Source organism: Cimex lectularius, unplaced genomic scaffold (genome assembly GCF_000648675.2).
Source record: "Cimex lectularius strain Harlan isolate CLEC.00 unplaced genomic scaffold, Clec_2.1 scaffold45, whole genome shotgun sequence".
In the NCBI taxonomy this organism is placed as follows: Eukaryota; Metazoa; Arthropoda; class Insecta; order Hemiptera; family Cimicidae; genus Cimex; species Cimex lectularius.
In genome coordinates, this window is record NW_019392634.1 from 402019 (window position 1) to 421390 (window position 19372).

Genomic DNA, 19372 nt, shown 5'->3' on the forward strand with positions numbered 1-19372 from the left:
AACGCAAGAAATTAGGTAGAGAGGAATACATCTCTCAACCCTCATTGGCAGGTATTTCTGATTTCTGGATGACAATGCCAGACCTCATAGAGGCAGAGTTGTTCTTCAATGTCTAGAAAACTTGGCAATTTCTCATCTGCCCCTTCGCCATTGTCTCCAGAACAAAATCCTATTGAGCACATGTTGGATGCGTTGCAGAGATGGCTTTTTGATCACTATCCACTGCCAGTTGACCTGCAACAACTGAGTGCAGCGTTGCGACATCTGAGTGAAATTCCTTGTGAAATTAGTGGCACCTTATTAAGAGTGTGCCTAACAGATGCACAGAGGTTTTAGTTAACAGAGTACATTATACACGTTATTAATTGTTATAAAAAAAAAAAAAAAATGTCCAATAAACAAAATTATAGAATTTAAACCTTTTATGTTGTTATTTTTCAAAATCCCTTAATTAAATTTTCCTTCAGTAAAAAACATAATTTCTAAGAAATTTTAACGCAATTTATAATAAAATAAAAATGCTAGGGAAAGTGAACACTACAAAATTGGTAATATTCCCATTCATTTTTGAGCAGTTTTTTGTTCAAAATATGGTGGGGCCGTACATTGAAAGTATAGACGGTATACACATAAATTCAAGTAGGCATGATAAAATAATAAAGTCACATATTTCAATAATTTTATGAAAAAATTTATTTATTTTAAATTATAATGTGTATTGATAATTTTTATTAATTAATTATTCAGAAATTTAGTTTCAACATTTCACCGTATTGGCGTATTATCCAGGTGGCATGTGGTGAGCCGAAGTTCTTCGTCCATTTTGTTCGCATCAGACTTTCCGTAGTGTTGTTCTCGGTGTCGTACTCAGGTGAGATATTTAACATATTTCTTTTTATACCAATGGAAAACATTTCTCGATTGTTTCCTTTCGCCTGTCGAATATGTCTATTTCGTTTAATAAACAATTAAACGCCGATTTCCAAACGGTGCCCAGATATCTATCCTCGCCACGTGCCTACTCGGCCGCATGGCTTTTGTCACTTTTGACAAGTATTTCCTCAGACCGGGTTGAATTTTTGAGTTATAACGACGTTCTGGAAGTAATTAGTTAAATAATAAGTTACGTTTATATAATCGTGCAAACCCATGTTCGTACAGGATGATAAATGGTTTCTGGGGTATGGTTATAGTGTGGGTATTGAAGCTCCAATGTAGACTATGATCTACATTTGTTTTTTTTTAATGTGCCGTCTAACCGAAAACAATTACAAATTTGCTTCACCCGTTTGGGTAAATCAAAAACAGAATCATATTTAGCATGGTGGTATTCATTCACAATTTCTATATCTAGAATTTTCTTTGAGTTAGGATTTCATAATGTCCTGAGTGTCATGAGGGTTTATAGGGGGCAGGAGCTAAACTTAGGCTTAACCGAAAGGTCATTTTATTTCACTTTCATCAGTCAAAAATTTGATTTTTTATTTGTAAGGAATCTTGAACCAGTTTCGATATCCCATAGCACCATATCAACTTGCGTATGTTCGTTTCAGTTCATTTTGGTCTGTCAGATGCATTTCAGCCTTTCACCATTTCAGAGGTGGATTTGTGTCACAGAACTGATTTGACTCAACACTTTTAATTGAATGTACAAAATAAAATGCTAAATGTGCATATAAGCTCATTTAAAAACCAAAAAAATCGCCTCACACAAAATAACCCCCAACCTTTAACAAAACAGAAACTTATATCTACAAAAGAATGACAAAATTGTATATATGAACACACATATTTTATCAAAAGGAACTCCTAAATATGTATGAATAAACCAAAAACCCAGCTTAATACAGTCGACTCTTGACGAATTGAATCTCAAGGGGAAATCAAAAATTTTTAATCGAGCTTTGAGGGTTTTAGCCAGTTAATCCACTCACTGCGTCATACTTATCCCTATTTTTAAAAATTGTGGATAAGGGTTTTGGTGGTATGCTGAATTCTTTGACGATGTTGCCTCTTTTCTTAATGCCTTCATCTATCACTTTAATATTCTTGTGTTTCTCCTCCACGTTTACATCTTACAATGACGTTCCACAGATGTTTTTTGTACACAAATGAATAGCACATTAATAAGAAAGAACTTAAAAATAAAGCCTGATACGTGAAATGTGTGCTTTTGATGGTCAAAAATCCCTATCATTAAAAAAGGTATTTTTCCCTTCTGTTCAAAGCAGTTTTTTTCCTCTCATTTTGAATTAAAAATCCCTCCATATATGATGTAAAACAATTAATGTTCATCGTACTTTTTCTGAGAAAAGTTCCTTAGAAGGGTAAAAATGGTGTATTTTCTTGGGGTAACAAAAATTGCATAGCTTCTTAAGAGACTTCCTTCTAAATATAATTCTATTTTACATATTCAAGATTCAGAAAGCGGTAAATTAAAAAATAAAAATTGCAATCGCATTTTGCCTAAGGCGGGCGGCCCTTCTCAAAGTGATGTGCTCTCCTTAAGGCACCAAACAAAAACAAATGGTTATTACAGATAACCTGTTGACTGTTGTAGTTTATTCATCTATGATCATTTTATTCTGCCTATTTTATCAGACTTAAATGCTCAGAAATGATTAAACTACATTTCACCACCTTTCAGACTCTAGGAGAAAATATACCAATTTGTTGAATCATTCTTGGGTATTTTTCCATTAAATTTACAATATAACCAAGTAAGTTGTTAAGTCCGTTTATTTCCTGAGCTACAATAAAAATTTGTATTTACAAAAAAAAATTCGGATTTTTTTTGTACAGAATGTTTTGTTCTATCTAGATCAATCGTATGGAAATTTGCAAGAATATTAAATTTTATTGAAATATGTTCACTATTCCTCTTTCAACACTGACTTTCAAAACTTTGCCCTGCTTGTTCTTACTGATCATATTTCATAATTTTTTTATTTTTGTTTCGATTTATGCAAAATTGCGGCCTTGTCTTAATTTTGTAATATGAAGAAAACTGCGCAGTTTTGATCGTTCAGTGTTTGATATAGTAAGCATATGTGTGTCAGTTAAAGGAGTGACGTTTCAGGAAGAAAATTTTAATGCATAAAAATTTTTTGGGAGGTAAGTCACCATTTAATTATTAGTGTAATTTCATGGTATGTTTATCGTGTCAAACTCGTGTTTGATCAAAACTGCTTTTTGTATGAAGTTAAAAGTTTTAATGTATATTGTTGTCTTTTTAGTGTTTGCGGCATTCAATCATGCCACAGAACGAGTATATCGAGCGTCACCGTAAGCTCCACGGTCGCAGGCTCGATTATGAGGAACGTAAGAGGAAGAGGGAGGCGCGTGAGCCTCACAAGAGGGCAGAGAAGGCAAGGAAGCTACGTGGTCTCAAGGCCAAAATTTACAACAAAGAGAGGAGGAATGAAAAGATTCAGATGAAGAAGAAGATTAAAGCGCACGAAGAAAAACAAGTAAAACAGACGCACGAGAATGTCAAGGAGGGAGCACTTCCTGTTTATCTTCTGGACAGAGATGTTCAGTCTAGAGCTAAAGTTTTGTCCAACATGATCAAACAAAAGCGAAAAGAAAAAGCAGGAAAATGGGATGTGCCTATTCCCAAGGTTAGAGCCCAGGGAGAATCAGAAGTGTTTAAAGTTATCAAAACAGGAAGGACGAGGAGGAAAGCCTGGAAAAGAATGGTCACAAAAGTCTGTTACGTGGGTGAAGGTTTTACGAGAAAGCCACCAAAGTTTGAACGGTTCATACGACCGATGGCATTGCGTTTCAACAAAGCGCATGTTACCCATCCAGAGTTGAAAGCTACATTCTACCTCCCGATTATTGGAGTCAAGAAGAATCCGAATTCACCTATGTACACATCTCTAGGAGTTATCACCAAAGGTACCGTGATTGAAGTCAACGTGAGTGAACTCGGTCTCGTGACACAAGCTGGTAAAGTGGTCTGGGGTAAATATGCCCAGGTCACCAACAATCCCGAAAATGATGGATGTATTAATGCTGTTCTATTAGTATAAGTTATTCCTCATCATTGTACATTTTTATGAATAAATTTTTAAAAAATAATTATACTTTTTATTAATTACTACTTCCTTTTTTTTTGTCTTTTCTTTGATAATTTCAGGTAAATAACTAGTGAACTTTTTCAATCAATTTTTTAATGATGCCGATGAATTTTGGGGCCAATTTGGCTCCCTCTTCAGGACTTTGAGTAATAACAAACTTTAGCCAGAGTGGTTATTTACCTGAATCCATCAAACTTTTTATTTTTTATCAGAATCTGTTATTTTACACTACTTGCACAAGTGGAGTGTGATAAAAGATGGTAGCAACAAATACAATCTTGTGTATTGAACTTTCTTTACATTTTTTTGTTTATATTTTTAGCATTGGTGACAACATAAAGATGCAAGTCTTTGTAAAAACCCTCACGGGCACCATCGCCGTTGAGGTTGAAAGTACCGATACTGTTGAAAAACTAAAGCAAGCGATTGAAGTGAAAGAATCCATCAAGCCTGACCAACAGCGTCTTATTTATGGAGGCAAACAGTTGGAGAATGGCAACACGCTCGCTCATTACAATATCCAGAAAGAATCCACCATCCACCTAGTCTTTAGACTTCTTGGAGGTGCCAAAAAAAGGAAGAAGAAGAATTACTCTACACCCAAAAAGATCAAACACAAGAAGAAGAAGGTTAAGTTGGCTGTACTCAAATATTACAAAGTAAGTTACAAATAATCCTCATTATCTAAATATATTTTTAATTTTTTCCCCCCATTTGTGTAGGTTGATGAAAACGGCAAGATTAGCAGGTTGAGGAGGGAGTGCGAGTCTGAGGTATGCGGGGCTGGAGTTTTTATGGCTGCTATGGCCGACAGGCATTACTGTGGCAAATGCGGCTATACTCTTGTGTTTAATAAACCTGAAGACAAGTGATGAAAATTTTAAATGTTTACATATAAAATATTATACCGTTAATAAAAAACATTTTTATTCGGTATCTGCAATATTATACATCTAACCCCCTCACACTTCCTACCTAACTACCTTTAAAAAAAATCCAGCTGCATGGGCACATTGCTCTTCAAAATTATCTGACATTGTGGAATAAGTAGCTGGATTCTACCACAAACTTTCATTTTGTGCAATTTTGATAGTTATTCGTCTAGTTGATATTTCCTAATGCTTGTTAATAAAAACAAAGTTTATTATACATTATATATCTTGTAAAGCTGATAATGTTTCATGTTTTATTTTAGTTTTAAATGCAGATACAAATTCTGTAAGTGGGAGTAATTGCAGATTATAGATTACGACAAAAAGCAAAAAAAAGTTCTATGTAAGAGAAATTGAGTGAACAAACCCACCGATGAAGATTGCAAAAAGGCTATACATGTATGGATTTGGTGGACCAATATGATTGGTGTTGACATGTTTGTACTTAAGTTTTTAAAAATAGAACATTTTTATTAGTCAGGAAGTGAGTTTGAAAATATGAAACAACATAAGGTTAATAATTTTTAATACAAGTTGTTTTTGTATCATGAAAAGGATTTTTTAAATGAGTTGTAAGAGCAGGAGCCTTGAGAGTAGAAGGTGAAATAGAACCCAAGCCAATGGATGGATGGTCTACGCATCGCCATTATTGCAAAAAAAAGTGATTATGCTGAAAGATAAAGAGATGATAGTCAAGACGGTTACAGAGGAAAAAATGAAGTCTACTCTAAAGAAATATGTTAGAGCGGCAGCTAACAAAATGTGCATTCTGGAAAAGCTGGGTATAATAAGCCTGAACTGGAAAAGGAATATTTACGAATGAAGTTTATGTGAATGATTAGGCCTGGGTGTATCAGGGTTTCATTTCAGTTACAAATAGCTAAAGGATTTTTATCATAATTGGAAATCGCTATTCCTAAGGTAGGCAGTTATTCCAGTTTATTCAAACATTTCAGTGCATTACGTGGGGTGAAATTTTATCATACTACAACTTACCACCCACATGCAATGGTAAAACAGACAGACTACATCAAACTATAAAAACTACTTTGCAAGCGCATATGTTAAAATAGATGGAATCATTGCCCACAGTTCAAACAACTATTTTTTTGAACTTAATTCATTAATTAAAATTATTTTGAATGTTATTCATTTATATTTTTATTACATTAACTGTGGGTGTGCACCTCAGAGGGTAGGTTATGTAGTAGTCTAGTCAGCCACTGCCTTGCTCACCACAACCAGTAACTGGTCTACTGTGCATCTCCATTTTTTATTTTTAACCTAGAGCTTCTTGTTAAGCTTAAGGTTTTTAACCAGACCCCAAAGCTTTTTCAAGGGCTCCCATGTGTATCCTTCAGGCCATGGCTTTTCCTCTCCCATGATTAGGAATCAGCCTACATAGACCTTCACACCAACAGAGGACGTGTTCTGCTGTTTCTTCTTCTTCTTGGCAATATCTGCACAGGTTTGTTTCTGACCCTCCAAGTCTATACATATATTGATGAGTGCAGTATCCAATCAGCAGCCCAATTATTATTCTAGTCCTAGCATTTCCTAGATTTAGTAGTTCTGCCATTATTTTCTGTGTGTGGTGATTAATGACCGTTAATCGATAATTATTCAGAAATCGTGAGATGCAGCCTGGTGTGATGTAGGTTTCAAAAAAACATTTTCCTTTATCATGCCAACGTTTCGATCTTTATTGAGATCATCTTCAGGGCTCAAAGTGTTTGTCTTCTGTGTACTTGTGCCATTCTTGCGTGTCGTGTTGAGAGTGCCCCACACGACATGCAAGAATGGCACAAGTACACAGAAGACAAACACTTTGAGCCCTGAAGATGATCTCAATAAAGATCGAAACGTTGGCACGATAAAGGAAAATGTTTTTCTGAAACCTACATCACACCAGGCCGCATCTCACGATTTCTGAATAATTATTTTTTGTGATGGTCCTTTGATAAACGTTTTACATGCCTTTGTCCTGGGCTACATTTCCATTGCACGCAGGCCTTATTTTTAATCCATTGTCTAATGGAATTATGATTTTGGCAGTTTGATAAGCCACAAAAGGGTTCAGGGCCAATACGTGTCCCATCGAACTTTTCTTGGCCAGGGATTTATCAGCCTCTTCTTTGCCCCTGTGCCCTTTGTGCCCTGGTACCCAGACAAGGGTAAATTTTGCCCAATGTCTGACAGGGTTCTAATGCAGTTCCAAATGACTGGACTTTACTGCCAAACGCAGCAGTTGCCTTCAGTGCTGTCCAAGTAGATGGCTGTTCTTCTATTGACAATACCCAGCCTTTTTTTCTCTCTGGCAGAGTGTTCAATAGCCACAGTTTCTGCTTAAAAAGCGGTGGCAAATTGCCTAAAGCTTATATGAATCCTAGTCCTTGGTTTATTTACATAAATGCCTGCTCCTGACCCATACTCAGTGTTGAAGCCATCTATAAACCTGATATTGTCAGCATTAATTGGAATCTCTTTCTCCCCGTCTGCTCTACAAGGTATTTTGATTAGAATTTTTTGTCACAACAGAATTTAGGGGTCATGGCATCAGCAGGCATACCCCGATTTCTGTCTATCTGAAGCTCCCCTCGAAGCCCCTAGTGGGTAATGAACCTGTAGTTAATAATTATTTAGGTCCGCCTGTCTACAGTAGAAGACAGAAGTAGACTAAACGGAAATCACACAAACCCAGGTCTAAGGAAGGTGAAAAGCAGAAATGCATCTGACAGACCAAACCTGAGTCTGATCGAAATGAAGGAAAACGACCAAACTACAGTTGTTAATACTTGATAACTTCAAATGCTTGAAAGTGAAAAAAAGTGCAAAATAGGAAAAAAATTAAAACATATTTTTCAAAGATTATATTTCATACATAAATAAGCAATGTTAATGTTTTAAATAAGATTTAATTTAAAGTAGATATATACCGAGATGGGGTTGTATGCCTGTTAGAAATCCGTTTCTGGAACATGGAACAAATTAAATTAAGGGTTGTACTAATGAGACTTACTGAATGGCTTACCAGTTGTCAAATTGCGCGGGCAGAACATTCTGGTGCAAGCCTTTTTTCCATTTGAGGTACATAAACACCTATTGCAGTCTTCTTTCCACCGGTCGCCTGGTCTGCAGGCTTAGAGACAAAAGAAATTAGGATAGAAAGATAATCTATCTTACATGTGGAACATAGACATGTACTGAAAATGCTACATTAGAATAATCAAGGAGTAAACATGAAAAAGTAATGTCAAAATATACAATTCATCTTTACATTTTCTTAACAATACTCATTAAAACAGTTCTTAACAAAAATACATTTTCAGTATTTTTATTTTCAAAATTTATGATATTTATGAATTATAATATTAATACAATAAAATATTAAAATATTGTAAACTTGCTATTGCTCCCATTTTAGTTTCCAATTTTATACATATCCATAGGAATTATTCTTCTACTTAAAAATATAGTTCTAATTTTTAAAAATGGTAATAAAAGGAACATTTGTAATTATAGACCAATTTGTATACAACCTGCTGTAGGCAAAGTTTTTGAAAGTGTATTAAATTCCTTAAACCCAATATTTAAAAATGTTATTATTCCAAATCAACATTACATTTTCGTTCGTAATTAACCAACTTGCTATTTCAAGATTATATATTACAATCTTTTTCCGAAGGACTACAAGTTGATTGTATATTTAAACTGACTTTTCAAAAGCTTTTGATAGCATTGATCATACAGATTAATTAAATTCTTTTCAAGTAATTAATCTTTAAGTATTGGTTAAGATTTAAAATATATANTATATATATAAAAGGTGAGGTAGAGTTGGGGAGTTGGTGTGTGAGTGGATTGAAGTCACGATGGCTCAAGTGGTTTGAGCAGCAGCGTATTCAGCCGAATGTCATAGGTTCGAATCCCACTTGTGGCATTGACTTTTTTCTCTTGACCAATACCATACTTAAAGATTAATTAATTGAAATCAAATCTGTATTATCACATAGTTTTCTAGCAACTTCAGGAGTTCTTCAAGGGTTACACTTAGGGCCTTTTCTTTTTACAATTTATAACAACAATATCTCTGATTCTCTTCCATTCGTTATGACCCTACTTTTCACAGATGATTTTAAAATAATATTAAAAATTAATTCTATTTCTGTCTGCTTACAACTTCAACATGCCTTAGTAAAATTTAATAAACGGTGTTCAACTAATAATGTTCTTTTAAATTCTGACTGTTCAGTTATGACTTTCCATAAAATATCCTATCAAATTTAACTACGCTATATCGGACAATTAGACGTGAACTTGTTAAAGATCTCGGCATCATTATTAACAGTTGGACAAACTTAACACAAACATTAATAAAACTATGTAATTCTAAAGCAAATAAAGCTCAGGATATATTACACATCATAATAAACATTTCCGCTGTAAGACCAATATCGGATCTTTGGGCTCCTTTTCAATCCATCTTTATCAGTCGCATAGAAGCATTCAAAAAAGAATTTTTCACCTGATACATTACAGAACAATCGGAGAATACAGTGATACACCAAACTCTGAAATTGATGATTGTTCGAACAGAGGGAAATTCTTTGGTTGCATTTTATTAAATAAATTATTACATTCCTTAACTGATTGCCCATTACTGCTTAAATGAATTGACTTTCATGTTCCATCTCATCATTCTAGAAGTCAAATAACATAGTAATTATGCCAAATTCAATTTTATACCAAGATCAACTCGTTCAAAAATATAGATATATTTAGTGTCAGTTTAAGCAAATTTAAACAAATTTTATTATTAGAAAATTAAATGTTGTATAATTTATTAATTAAATAATTAAATCTACAATTAAATAATAATTGATGATAATTATATTGTTTTAACACAAAATTGAAATTTTTTAAATTTATTTTAGATTTAAAAAAAATTATTATAAGTATTTCTAAATTTATGTACAGTTATAATTTTTATACTTTTATTGTATACATTTGGAATTGGGAAACTCTAAAAAATAATATAAGTAATAAATAAGATCTAAGTTTCAATATAAATTTTTTAAAAATTAATTACTCACTTTCATTTTTCACTACAATCACATCTGCATCTTTTTCTGCTTCTAGAAAAATAATTTCAAGTAAGAAATAGTTTGATAGACATAATTTAAAAACATGTATGTTATGTGGTGCTAAATTTAGATGATTGATGTTTTGTTTTTATTCTGATCTTTTAGTCTCATTGCGCTGTTTATAATTGGCCGATGACCCAAAAATTACAGAATAAATAAATATTTATGCCACAAAACACTTTTTTTTTGCCACCACACATTTATAATAAATTTTAAAAAGAATATTGATTTTTTTCACAATGTAGGAAATATGTTAAATTTAAAAAGAAAAATCACCAAAAATAATATTTCCAAATCACCATATTGTCGAAAAGAAAATTAAAAGTAATAGAGAATAAAAAAAAAATACTAACTTGCTGTGTGTTGTAACAGAAACACGACGAAGAACAAGGCAAATGCAACTTTCATTATGTCCAAGTTTCACAACAGGACGAGAAAAACGTTTTATTCGTTGATTATAAGCTGAGATTAGATTAGGGACACCTGTTGTCTTTTTATTTTTCTGCAGATAACTTTTGTTCAAAACACTGTCGTTTCTATAAGCCTCAATTGAATTACGTGTTTGTTTGTTTTCTTTTCTTATATAGGGAATTGAATATTTTTTTCTTTTTTAACATTGTAACTTAAAATTAAGTTTTCATTTGTGATGTGGTTATCATTGATTTCTCAAAACAACTGAACCAAATAAAAGATAATTAATCTATGCAAAAATGAAGAGAATACTTCTCTATAAAAAAGTTAAATTTTCTTGAATCTATATATAAAAATACTTATATTCAATGAATAAATTAAAAAAATATATTTCTGCTTGTTCATTTTGATTTTAAAGAATTACCATTTAGCATTAAATTGATATGTGGGAATTATGGGCTGGAATTTTTTTTCCAGCTTTATGTTATTAGCCATGGTATAAGTATTATTATTAGTATTAATCATTAACAATCATTTAATTTTTATAGATGCTTATTTTTGTGCAAATAATATTTGTCATCTTTGAATTCTTGGAAGATTAACCAGAGAATCTCAACTGCATGAAAAATATTGATATCTTAAGTAGTTGGTCCAAATCAAATCATCAATATAAAAAATTAATTTTTGTATAAAAGATTTAAAATAAACAATCAATATCACATGAACTTGTGGCCTTTGGTTTTATCTCAAATTTCATGTTCAAAAAATAGTAATTTCATTCGATAAATAATCATTCATTAAAAAAAAAAAAAAAAAAATGCTTTAGATGGCAATGAAAATTGCAGTGGTACACGTCAATCAAGTCTTGTTCGACAGGGTTATGGAGGGAAACAGCAACAGAACCAGTATTCTTCTGGCTGCAGTCAAGAAACACTGTGCAGATACTGCCAGTAAGAAGGGAGACTGCAGAACACATTTTATATTTTTTCAAGTTCTAGGAGAGGAAAAACTGCAAGCAAGATCCTACACTAAGGAGCCGCTGCAAGGCTATGGCGATTGATTAAAAACCTGAAGCTCCCCAGTGATTTATAAAATTACAGGAGCAAAATAGATCTACTCAGGTCGAAGTGCAGAACGCCTTGTGGCCACCTCTTTTATCCCTAAATCTATCCTTCGCCCCAGTATACTAAATTTCCAACCCCCTTTCCCTCGATTTTATTTTATTTATTATTAAAAATAATTATTATCTTTAAAACTTAACAATTATTAATCAATTTAGTTGAAAGTTAGTGGTTGGTCAAAAGTATTGATTGCTTAATTTGTAAATAGTAAATATGTAATATTTAGAATTTCAGTTGAAAGTTTTAAAGTAAAAACGATTTCTTTTTTATGTGTATATGTATCAAATAAATCTTAAAAAATAAAATATTTTGTATTCAGTGACAAAATGAATTTTTTTATTGACTGCAATGACATCATTGTATCCCAATCAATGGTTACTGTTGAAGGCATGGGTTATCAGTGGTTATGATTGTTGATTCGTAACCATAACAATCTGGACTTCAAAAGTCGTGGTTTGATCATTTTTGATCAAGAACTTTTTTTTTGATTAGGTAAGAGAATACATTGATTACTAATATTACTACTACTACATTACTAAATAATGTTTTTTTTCTTCTTTTTTCCAGGCTCGTAAAATACTGTTCAGAAATGGTTGTTATGCATGTCAAGGTTGGGGACGAAAGTCAGTTCCTATTTAACACTTCTGTCAGTTGTAAAACAAGCGATATTATTAACGATGTTGCCATAATTTACAACGGAAGGCTCAAAGTCAGCCGGATCTGCTCTGGTAAGGTTTCCAACGAATTGTCTTTTACAAATTCAATCTTGTACCATTTTCAGAAATGGAGGAGATGGCGAAGCACGGCACGACATACCCTCCGGAGATCCTTGGGCTAACGGAGGAACAGGTCGAGGAGCTCAAGCTGAAAGACGAATGGGGTGAAAAGTGCGTCCCGCACGGCGGCTGGGAGTTGAACAAAGACCCGATCGGCAGGAGGAACGGGAAGCAGCCCAATGAAAAAGGCCAGGAAATCTTGCGAAAGACTATCGAAGAAGCCAAAGCTGTTGTTTCAAAGGTGTGACAACCCAAAAAAATATTTTTTTTCAAACTATTTACTATCATTAGATTTCCTCTTGGGGTCTGCAGTGCAATGAACGAGGATAGGCACACCAAAATAATCGAAATGGTCAAATTGCACTTTACTCCCTAGACCAAAATATTTTAACAAATTTTATATCATATTATACCATGTCATTGCATAAACTGGTGAGAATCTAATTTTTTTTGCTTTAGTAGTTTCCAGCTCTTCAGTTTTATGAAGTTAATATTTTGAGATTCCTGCTTCTTTATTCTGCACTTACATATATCAGTTGTACCACTTCTTGCAATTCCATCTTGTTTTTCTTGGGCCTCGAGAATTCTAGCTTTTGTAATTTACAATAAATTACTGGCAGACTTTGACAGTCAACCAACTCGGGTGTTGACAGTACGATGTCAGAGTGGTCTTATCTGTCCAGCCACCCAGGTTGGGCTCCATGGTCTTTCAACAGCTAGGTCATTTCAGCCCCCAACGCAATCCGCTCCTAAATCAAAACCCATTCTCATTCACTCTTAAATACATTCTTTCTTATTTACATACACTTAGGAATGCTCAATATTCCTCCATCACCTTTTACCTACTATATAACTAACCTAATTGAGTGTTGATTGGTCAATAATACACCATTGGCCCTCTCACACTACACATTCACTCTAATAAATTCATTCACTCTCAACACATGCTAAGTTCACAAAACTATCAGTTCTTTGTACAATTAATTATACGCTTTATCTAAGGTCTTGGTTGAGATGAAAAAGCTACTGTCACCAGCGGGTTTCGAACCTACGACCAGCTCAATTGGCTCTAAGGATTGGTTGAAATGAAAAAGTACCTTTAGATAAAAAGTATAGTTAATTAAAATAATTAATATTGTCAATTACGATTACTAAATACATATATGGATTAACATAATATTTTGAAATATGAGGCATGATTTGAAAAAAGAGGGAAAATTTGAAGGTTGTAGGTTAAGAGTTGGTGTTTGTGTGGATCAAAGTCATGATAGCTCAAGAGGTTAGAGCAGCGGCGTATTGAGCTGAAGGTCATGGGTTCAAATCCCGCGTGCGACACTTTGTTAATACAGTCACTTATGACTACTAAATACATATATTGACTAAACAACCCTGTTTCCTCCAAGCATTGAATAGGGGCCTCAGTGCTGTGCTCAAGCACAATTCTCATATCGGATGGCATTCCTATGCGCTCTCCATATGGAGTGAAGGAATCACACCCTTCAATTAAGTGGGACGTATCGAGCAGCCATTTTCTTCATGGACACATTACCCAGCTTTAGCCCAAAACTGTCTGTGTGTCAACCTCGCACGGCCTATTCTTTATTTGGTGAGGATGACCATTCTTCTACGAATTAGATCTTACGAAAGCCATCTATTGACCTCCTATTATTTTAATAATATTTTTAGTGCATTTTTAATGTAGAGAAGAAGTGGATTGTGGTGGCTAAGTCCGGAGGTTGAGATGACGTGGACTTAACTGCCATGTCCGCTTATATTTTACTCTTCAGACCTTTGTGTCTTGGTACACAGTCAACCACTGTTTTGTCGAGGTGCTCCCATGGGTATCTGAACAAAAAAAAGAAGCACAATGACAAGGTCAATGCAGAAACTGTCACATACAGCAGTAACTGTGCTGAGGAGAATCCCTTCATATTTATATGTTAATTGCACAACTTACACTTGAAAAGGTTGAAAACTTATATAATAAATTATGCACTCAATACAGTAATGAAATCTGATAGAAAACAATACAGTTTCAATTCAAATTTTCACCTTGGATTGTTTTTTTAACAAAAGTCAGACTCACCTGCATGGCATAATATGTATTAAAAAAATATATTTTTGTTGTAGAAAAAAGTTCAAGCAAATGTCTGCATGACTCAGAAGGATGTCCAGGAAGCACTTGATATGCTGAAAGGTGCTACTATGATAGTCTATCCTATGGGGTTGCCTCCGCACGAACCGATCAGACAGGAGCTTGAAAACACCGAGGACCTTTCGGGTACTCAAGCTTCACGCGAGGTAGTTTACTTACTAATTTGCCATTGTTTAATAAGCAACATATAGAAGGCTTCTTTTCAAAATGAATATTGATATGAATAATCTCTCTGTTAACCTTGATTGATTACTTTGGAGATTTGAAGGATTTTGGCCTCCCTGGCGCTTTCACAATAAATTTTAATAATTTAATTATTGTACAAGAAATTATTATCTGAAATTGGTCTTAAAGTACCTACAAAACACTTCTCTCTCATAAATTATTCCATTGCTACTCTCAGAGATATGGTTCAAAATTTTGTTGCTCTCTATGTTATGTTATTAAGTTAATTTACATGGTGATAAGGCTGGCCAATACAGTGCCCATCTGACTGTCTTTATTTAGAAGATGGTCTTGGAATCAGTTCCCAATTGAAAAGTTTGTTTTCAGTGTTCCTCTTATCTTAAGTTTTGATTCTAATTATTCAGAAAAACTGCGAAAAAAATGTTATTAGTTGCATTTTATGTGCTGTTTGTCTGTACTGTAGAATTTTACAATAAATAAGTTTTTTTTTTCAGGTGATCGATATTGCTTTAGCTCAGCTTTGGTTTTCTGGAAAAGAAATTTTGAGAGGGAAAGAACTCAAAGATTACGTTGGTGCTAATGAAAAGACCAAAATAACAGTGAAACTTACAGCGGTATAAAATTTAATTTTTTACAATTGTTTGATTTTTTAAATAATTTTTTTTTTTAAATTATAGGCTGGTCGAGGCCCACCAGGCAGGGAGCCGGTTTTCTCAGAAGAGGAGAAAAAGAAGATGATGCTTGATGCATACAGGCGCCAGGAAGAATTAAAGGTAGGATGTTTTTAAATTATATTAATGAAAAATCATAGATCTTGTCATGCTTCGCTGGTAGTCATTGATCTAGTCTTCCCTTGTAACAGGAAAATAATAATTTTTTAAAAAACCCTGAATAAGACACAACCAAATGAAATTGTAATGGTTGAAATTTTCCTGCTAAATTTCCTACTAAAACTTACAAGTAATTCTTTCTCTAAAGACTACACATGTTAAACTATGTTATTGGATTTGTTAGGAAAGTCTGATGTTAGTTATGAAAGCAAATTCATCTCATGTAAATCGTGTAGAAATATGGAAGTATTATACATAGAGGCTGGATTTATATCCAATAAAAATCCTCAATATGCCAAATAATATGCACTAAAAAAATCTTCAAATATGCAATATCAATCATATGCACTAAAAATCTCTTAAATATGCTCTATGATTTGCACTAAAAATGTCATCCGATGGTAAGTAATAACTACCTAACTAAAAATAACGTTAAGACATTTTTTTTTATCTAGTACATACTTATTTCCATTTGAAAGGAAATAGGAGTGGTTAGGGATGGATAGGGTCTTGTTTTTGTCATCTCTTGTTTTTAGTTACTTAGTTCATTTTTATTTATCTAAGTAATCAAAAATGTTTCAAATTTGCAAAAAGATGCAGATTAAAATTTGAACCTGGGTGAAAATTCCTGAAATGTCCAAAAAATTTAACTTAAAAATAAAACAAAAATTTTATTAAAAAAGCATGGAAAAGTTTGTTTCAAAAACCCACAAATTATAAATATAAAAAAGACAATGGATCTTTAAAAAATTTCATGATACATAACAAAAATTTTAATAAAAAATTAAATATAATGTGATAGAGAGGCATCGGTGGCTGCAACGGTGCTGATGGTGCTCATCACTGATATAACCTGTAGGCCCTAAGTGGTTTCCATTTGGTTCCCAAGAGATCGAGTACGAAATAAATACAAAATATTTTCTAAATAAGTCAAATGTTGGCTAAGAACAGTAATAAAAGGGGGCGTTGGTGGCCACAATGATTTAGGTGTCGATACGGCGTTCATCTCTGTAATGTAAAGGTACCCCCGTCGATATACTTACAAATGGGCTTTTTTCAAAAATTCCGGCATCCTTAGGGTTAATTTGACCTCTGCTGTTGTGAACCCTTGTAATAAGTAGTAAAATAACTTACTTAAACAGTAATAAAACTTAGTACCTAATATTTAAAAAGGAAACTTTTAGTTTTTTATGTTTGTTTAATCTGTTTTCATAACGCTCACCTATTTTAGTTACTATTTTTTTCTGTCCACGGTTCAATAATTATCCCTCAGTCCTCTCACACTACACATTCTTGCCAATAAATTCATTCACTCTCAAAACTCACTAGGGGACACAAAATTGTCAGTACTACATGTACAATAGAACAACCTATTTACACCAAGAATCAGAACAGGAGGATCCCAGATATTCCCGATTCTCATATCGGATGGCATTCCTACGCATAACATAATTTTATTAATAACTAATTTTTTTGCTTTCTTTTTAAACATTTTTGAAGTATAGGTACTTCAACAGAACCACTTACAACATGATCTTTTATAGAAATATGTACTCATAACGTTTTCGACCCTTGACACGAGTACTCATCAGTGTTGTTACAATTTATCAGGTGGACTTTTTAAACTATTGTCAAGCAATAAAATCTCACAAATTTCAAATTTCGAGAAAAAAATTATACGAAAAAGAACGGCGCTTAGTGGCTACACTTCTGAAATACAGACGGGTATTGTGGGTTTAGCCTATCGCTTTGCTTTCGATTATCTTCTATTTATTTATTTTTAATTATTTTTTTTAACGACAGTTTGGTATAATTTTAACAAATAGATTTAAATAATTTAATTAATTAAATGTATTTATTGAAATTAATTTTTTTTAAATAGAATAACATTTATATTTATAATAACATTTATTATTAAATACTATTGAATATGGGACTATTGTAAGTATTTATCATTTTTATTGTAGAATCAATGCAGTTATTACTATATCATTAGGAAATGTCTAGTAATGCAAGGTAATGAAAAAAGCCGATATCTAGTGAACGATATATTTAATATCGGCCAAATGTGGGTTAATTAAGAATGAAAATTCCTTGTCTTCATATAGAGAGCGCGTAGGAATGTCACCCGATATGAGAATCGCGAGAAGAAAAGATCGAAGGTGAAAAAGAAAAATGCAAATCTAAGAAAGAAAGAGCTGGTGATGGCCAATTTAGATTAGATATGGCGATTCTGATAACGTGTGGCATCGCCATGTATAATTACATTGGCCATCAGCAGCTCTTTCTTTCTTAGATTTGCATTTTTTCTTTTCATCTTTGATCTTTTATTCTCGCGATTCTCATCGTGTGGCATTATATAAAGTCAAGGGATTTTGCTGAAAGAATTACTACACATCATTGGTTAATAAATAAAATAAATAACTTCAACCAGTGAATGCGGTATTTTATGCTGCTTAGATGTATTTATATTTCTTTAATTTAAATCGTCACATTTTATTTCATTGCGATTTATTTAAACCGACACTTGGTAGTCGTGTTCTAGTCTCTCTAAATGAAACTTTCGCTACTACTTCATTTTTAATTAACCATATTTGGCCGATATTAACTATATCGTTTACTAGATATTGTTTTTTTTCCGTACCGTGCAATACTAGACATTTTCCTAATGATGTAGGTATAATAGCATTGATTCTATATCAAAAATGACACTTACAATAGTTGCATATTCAATAGTATTTAGTACTAAATGATCGGCATTTAATGAAGGACATTCACGTGTACGTTTTTGTCTGTGTTAAGTAAGAAAAAAATCATTAATGCTTTTTCAACTAAACAAATCAGCATTTTGTGCAGTAGAATGACAAAGAAAGACGCTAGCAACGTTGTTTTAAAACATATTCCGTTAGACTATTTTTATTTTAATAGAAACGTTTAAATAATTATTATGTAATTATAATGTATTTATGAATTAATTAATTATTAATTAATTATGTTGTATTTATACGAAAATTATACGAAATTGTCGTTAAAAAAATTAAAAATACATAAATAAAAGCTATTCTTAATATGTGGTTAGGCTAAACCCACAACACCGGTCTGTGTTTCAGAAGTGTAGCCACAAAACGCCGTTCCTTTTCGTATAAATTTTTTCTAGTAATTTGAAAATTGTCAATTTTTATTACTTGACAATAGTTCAAAAAATAAAAGGTTCTATATTGTTTGGAAGTCCACCAGATAAATTTTAATAACACTGATGAGGACTTGTGTCAAGGGTCGAAAACGTTTTGAATAAACATATTTCTATAAAAGACCATGTTGTACGTTGTTTGGTTTAAGTCCCTACTCTTCAAAAATAAAAAAATAAATAAAAAAGGTAGTTATTAATAAAATTATTTTTAAACAAGTTGTTAATTTACAGACTTCTACTTTTTTAGGCATTTTGATTACTTTTTAAGGTATAACATTTTTATAGCGAGTATAGAGAACGCGGTGAATCCGAAAACGCCTCCCAAGATTTTATTGTGAGTGAAAATAAAGGTTTTTATGTCAGCGGAATAAAAGCGCTTATTACACGATGGCGTAAAATGTATAGGTTGTGATGGAAAATAATTCGAATAAATTTTCTCTATTTTTTAAAAATTAAAAATAATTTTGACTGCCTTTTCAAAACCTGCGTTATTTTTCCACCAATGCAATATATTAGCCATTGAAAAGGATTTCATCAGAAATTTT

The 19372-nt window shown here is 32.8% G+C and overlaps 3 protein-coding genes and 1 long non-coding RNA gene across 5 annotated transcripts in view; 3 read left to right on the top strand and 1 right to left on the bottom strand.

Annotated features, from left to right (window-relative positions):
• The first annotated feature begins 782 nt into the window (after positions 1 to 782).
• LOC106662857 (ribosome biogenesis protein NSA2 homolog) lies at positions 783 to 4083 on the top strand. The gene is made up of 2 exons (XM_014387264.2): positions 783 to 871; positions 3237 to 4083. Exon 2 carries the CDS (start codon positions 3255 to 3257, stop codon positions 4032 to 4034), a length of 780 nt encoding a protein of 259 aa, XP_014242750.1. The 5' UTR covers positions 783 to 871; positions 3237 to 3254; the 3' UTR covers positions 4035 to 4083.
• LOC106662858 (ubiquitin-40S ribosomal protein S27a) lies at positions 787 to 5018 on the top strand. The gene is made up of 3 exons (XM_014387265.2): positions 787 to 871; positions 4405 to 4741; positions 4805 to 5018. Exons 2-3 carry the CDS (start codon positions 4424 to 4426, stop codon positions 4952 to 4954), a joined length of 468 nt encoding a protein of 155 aa, XP_014242751.1. The 5' UTR covers positions 787 to 871; positions 4405 to 4423; the 3' UTR covers positions 4955 to 5018.
• A 2851-nt stretch (positions 5019 to 7869) lies between these two features.
• LOC106662708 lies at positions 7870 to 10636 on the bottom strand. Its single transcript, XR_001339941.2, has 4 exons — positions 10512 to 10636; positions 10108 to 10149; positions 8046 to 8153; positions 7870 to 7985 (listed from the first exon to the last, which is right to left on the bottom strand). It is a non-coding gene; the product is annotated as an uncharacterized LOC106662708 (long non-coding RNA).
• Positions 10637 to 12074: 1438 nt separating this feature from the next.
• Positions 12075 to 19372, top strand: part of LOC106662781 (UPF0769 protein C21orf59) — a 150341-nt gene continuing 143043 nt past the window's right edge. For both annotated transcript variants that reach the window (XM_014387103.2, XM_014387104.2), the window contains exons 1-6: positions 12075 to 12182; positions 12258 to 12418; positions 12472 to 12707; positions 14597 to 14767; positions 15302 to 15421; positions 15485 to 15580. In XM_014387103.2, the coding sequence (XP_014242589.1) occupies positions 12280 to 12418; positions 12472 to 12707; positions 14597 to 14767; positions 15302 to 15421; positions 15485 to 15580 (762 nt within the window). In that variant the 5' untranslated portion in view covers positions 12075 to 12182; positions 12258 to 12279. The remainder of the gene's footprint in view (positions 12183 to 12257; positions 12419 to 12471; positions 12708 to 14596; positions 14768 to 15301; positions 15422 to 15484; positions 15581 to 19372) is intronic.

What these genes read in the sequence shown, in the direction of transcription:
- LOC106662857 (XM_014387264.2), top strand. Translation starts at nt 3,255, where the DNA reads ATGCCACAGAACGAGTATATCGAGCGTCACCGTAAGCTCCACGGTCGC.
- LOC106662858 (XM_014387265.2), top strand. Translation starts at nt 4,424, where the DNA reads ATGCAAGTCTTTGTAAAAACCCTCACGGGCACCATCGCCGTTGAGGTT. An exon ending in CTGTACTCAAATATTACAAA is followed by an intron (nt 4,742 to 4,804) that starts GTAAGTTACAAA and finishes CCATTTGTGTAG; the next exon opens with GTTGATGAAAACGGCAAGAT.